Here is a 2,500-nt window from a genome sequence, read left to right as displayed (position 1 = left end):
TCTAACAGTTGTAATAAGAACTACAATCATCACACAAACAGCCTAAAAGTTTGTTGTGGATTAGGGAAAAGAGCTGTAAATGATTATACTAAAAGCAACATAAAGAAAGATTACTGACAACACAATAATAAACAACAGAAAGAGAGACAGACAGAGAGAGAGGGAGGGAGGAAAGTAAAAAAAAAATAATAATAAATAAATCAACAATTATAAACATTCTTACTAACCTCATGCCGAATATTCTGATATACTTTAAGTTTGTTGTCAAGTACAGTTAGTGAGTGTGATGGTTTGGAACTGCCAGAAAACAAGAAGCTGATGTCTCCTCTCTCCCATCGCATATCATTAAAATCCACAAGTGTAGTGTCCAAGCGAATAGCGGCTCCCTTTTTGTGGATTTTACAAATATCGGACGGTAGCATCCTGGACACAAGCGGAACTGCAACACATCGGACACCGGTCTTAAGCATTTTTCTTTCTTTCTTTCTCTTTTTAATATGAAAGCAAAGGACTGCTTTGAAAAGGAGAGTACCTAAAGAAATTTATTTGGTAAATAATATTCAGTAAAGGATAAGCAGAAATAAAAACTAAAAGAAAGGGGGAGGTGAAAGAAAAAAAAGTATGTTAAATCTTCCTCAAATTCCAAACATCAATTACAAGATCAATAAATTGAAGACGTCTGCAGCACAACCCTTAAATTAAAGTGATGTAAGGGAAAAAGTCTTCAGTTTCTGCATTTGCAAAAGAAAAAAGAACTTAACTGAAAAGGAAATCTTAAATTGCAAAAGAAGAAAGGAAATGCCTAATACACCATGACCAATCTAGACAAAATAATCTGTCCAAACTACATGTTGCTTTTCAGCAAGGGCCTACTAACAACATCCAAAGCAAACACATTACCATGAAAGATCACACTCAATAAATCATACTACTTTGAAAAACAAGATCAATATATTAATATATAACTCCAATGGCCATAAAATAGTCTGCACAGACAATTACAAAAACACAATGTCTTATATATTGGTTCAATAACACATTATCTTAATATACTGGTTAAATCATATACATTATACAGACAACAAAACTGGGGCAGGATAGAAGGATGCAGGAAAGGAGAGAATCGTACTTACCCCAACTCTGAAAATCCCATTTCAGCTCCATGTAAAAATCTCCCATTTGCGAAAGTGCTCGAACTAGGTCAGGTCTTCTCACTTCCATGTGTTCTCGAGACTGCTGTTTCAACTTCCGCAATAATACTGTGACTGGGAAAAAAAGTGATATATTTGACTTTAAATGTATGTTGAGTATAAGATATCTGGAAGCAAGGAAGACTAAAGTATAGAAACCATTTCTTTCGATATGGATAATCAAATTTTGAATCTGTGACATCTTTACTACTCACCATAAATGAATTCATTTCCATTAAAAGCCTCTTTAATTAATTCATTTTCAGCAAATTGGTTTGAGACCCCTTTTCAATGCTCTTACCCTTAAATACAAAATATTTGCCTGCTAATATAAATATTATACATATACTTATTAATAACTTACTAGTTTGTCTGTCTCCATAACTGATGGCTTCAGCCAGAGGACTCCAACCATTAGCATTTTTGACTTTGACTGGGGCACCATGTGCTAGGATAGATGGATACATTCTGCGAAAGTAAATGATCAGAGAATAAGTGTCTGATATATATATATATATTATATATATATATATATATATATATATATATATATATATATATATATATATATATATATATATATATATATATATATATATATATATATATATATATATATATAATATTAATATTATTATATTAATATATATATATATATATATATTATATATATATTATATATATATATTATTATATATATAATAAATATTATATATATATATATATAATATATATATATATATATTATATATATATTATATATATATATATAATATATATATATATAATTATTATAATGAGTATATAATATTATATATATATATATTATGGATATAACAAATAGTAATTATATATATTATGTATATATTTATATTACAGACACTATTCTCTGATCATTTACTTTCGGCATGAATGTCATCCATCTTCCTAGCACAGTGACAGTCAAGTCAAAAATGCTATGGTTGGATCCTCTGGCAAATGAAGCCTCAGTTTATGGGACAGTACAAACTAGTAAGTATTCAATAATTGATTATAATATTATATAGCAGCAATATTTTGTATTAAGGTAGGCATTGAAGGTCAACCAATGTGAAATGAATATAAGAGGCTTTAATGAACTGATTCATTTATGTGGTAGAAGATGACAGATTCCAAATTGATTATCCATATGAAAGAAATGGTTTCTAACTTTAGTCTTCCTTCTCAGATATCGGGTAAACTCAACATAGAACATTTTAAAGTCAAATATATTCAATTTTTTTCCCGTCTCACCTATTATTTTGCGGTAAGTTGAAGAGTTAACTGAGTTT

The 2,500-nt window shown here is 29.1% G+C and overlaps 1 protein-coding gene across 1 annotated transcript in view; it reads right to left on the bottom strand.

The window, feature by feature from the left end:
* Positions 1-1,657, bottom strand: part of LOC119570156 (ankyrin repeat domain-containing protein 13C-like) — a gene marked incomplete at its 3' end in the record, with an annotated part of 4,203 nt that extends 2,546 nt beyond the window's left edge. Inside the window, 3 exon segments of the mRNA XM_037918012.1 lie at positions 228-439; positions 1,134-1,265; positions 1,555-1,657. Coding sequence (XP_037773940.1) covers positions 228-439; positions 1,134-1,265; positions 1,555-1,657 — 447 coding nt within the window.
* Positions 1,658-2,500: the final 843 nt, after the last annotated feature.

Source organism: Penaeus monodon, unplaced genomic scaffold (assembly GCF_015228065.2).
Source record: "Penaeus monodon isolate SGIC_2016 unplaced genomic scaffold, NSTDA_Pmon_1 PmonScaffold_22628, whole genome shotgun sequence".
NCBI classification, from domain to species: domain Eukaryota; kingdom Metazoa; phylum Arthropoda; class Malacostraca; order Decapoda; family Penaeidae; genus Penaeus; species Penaeus monodon.
This window is presented reverse-complemented; position numbering and strand designations above follow the sequence as displayed.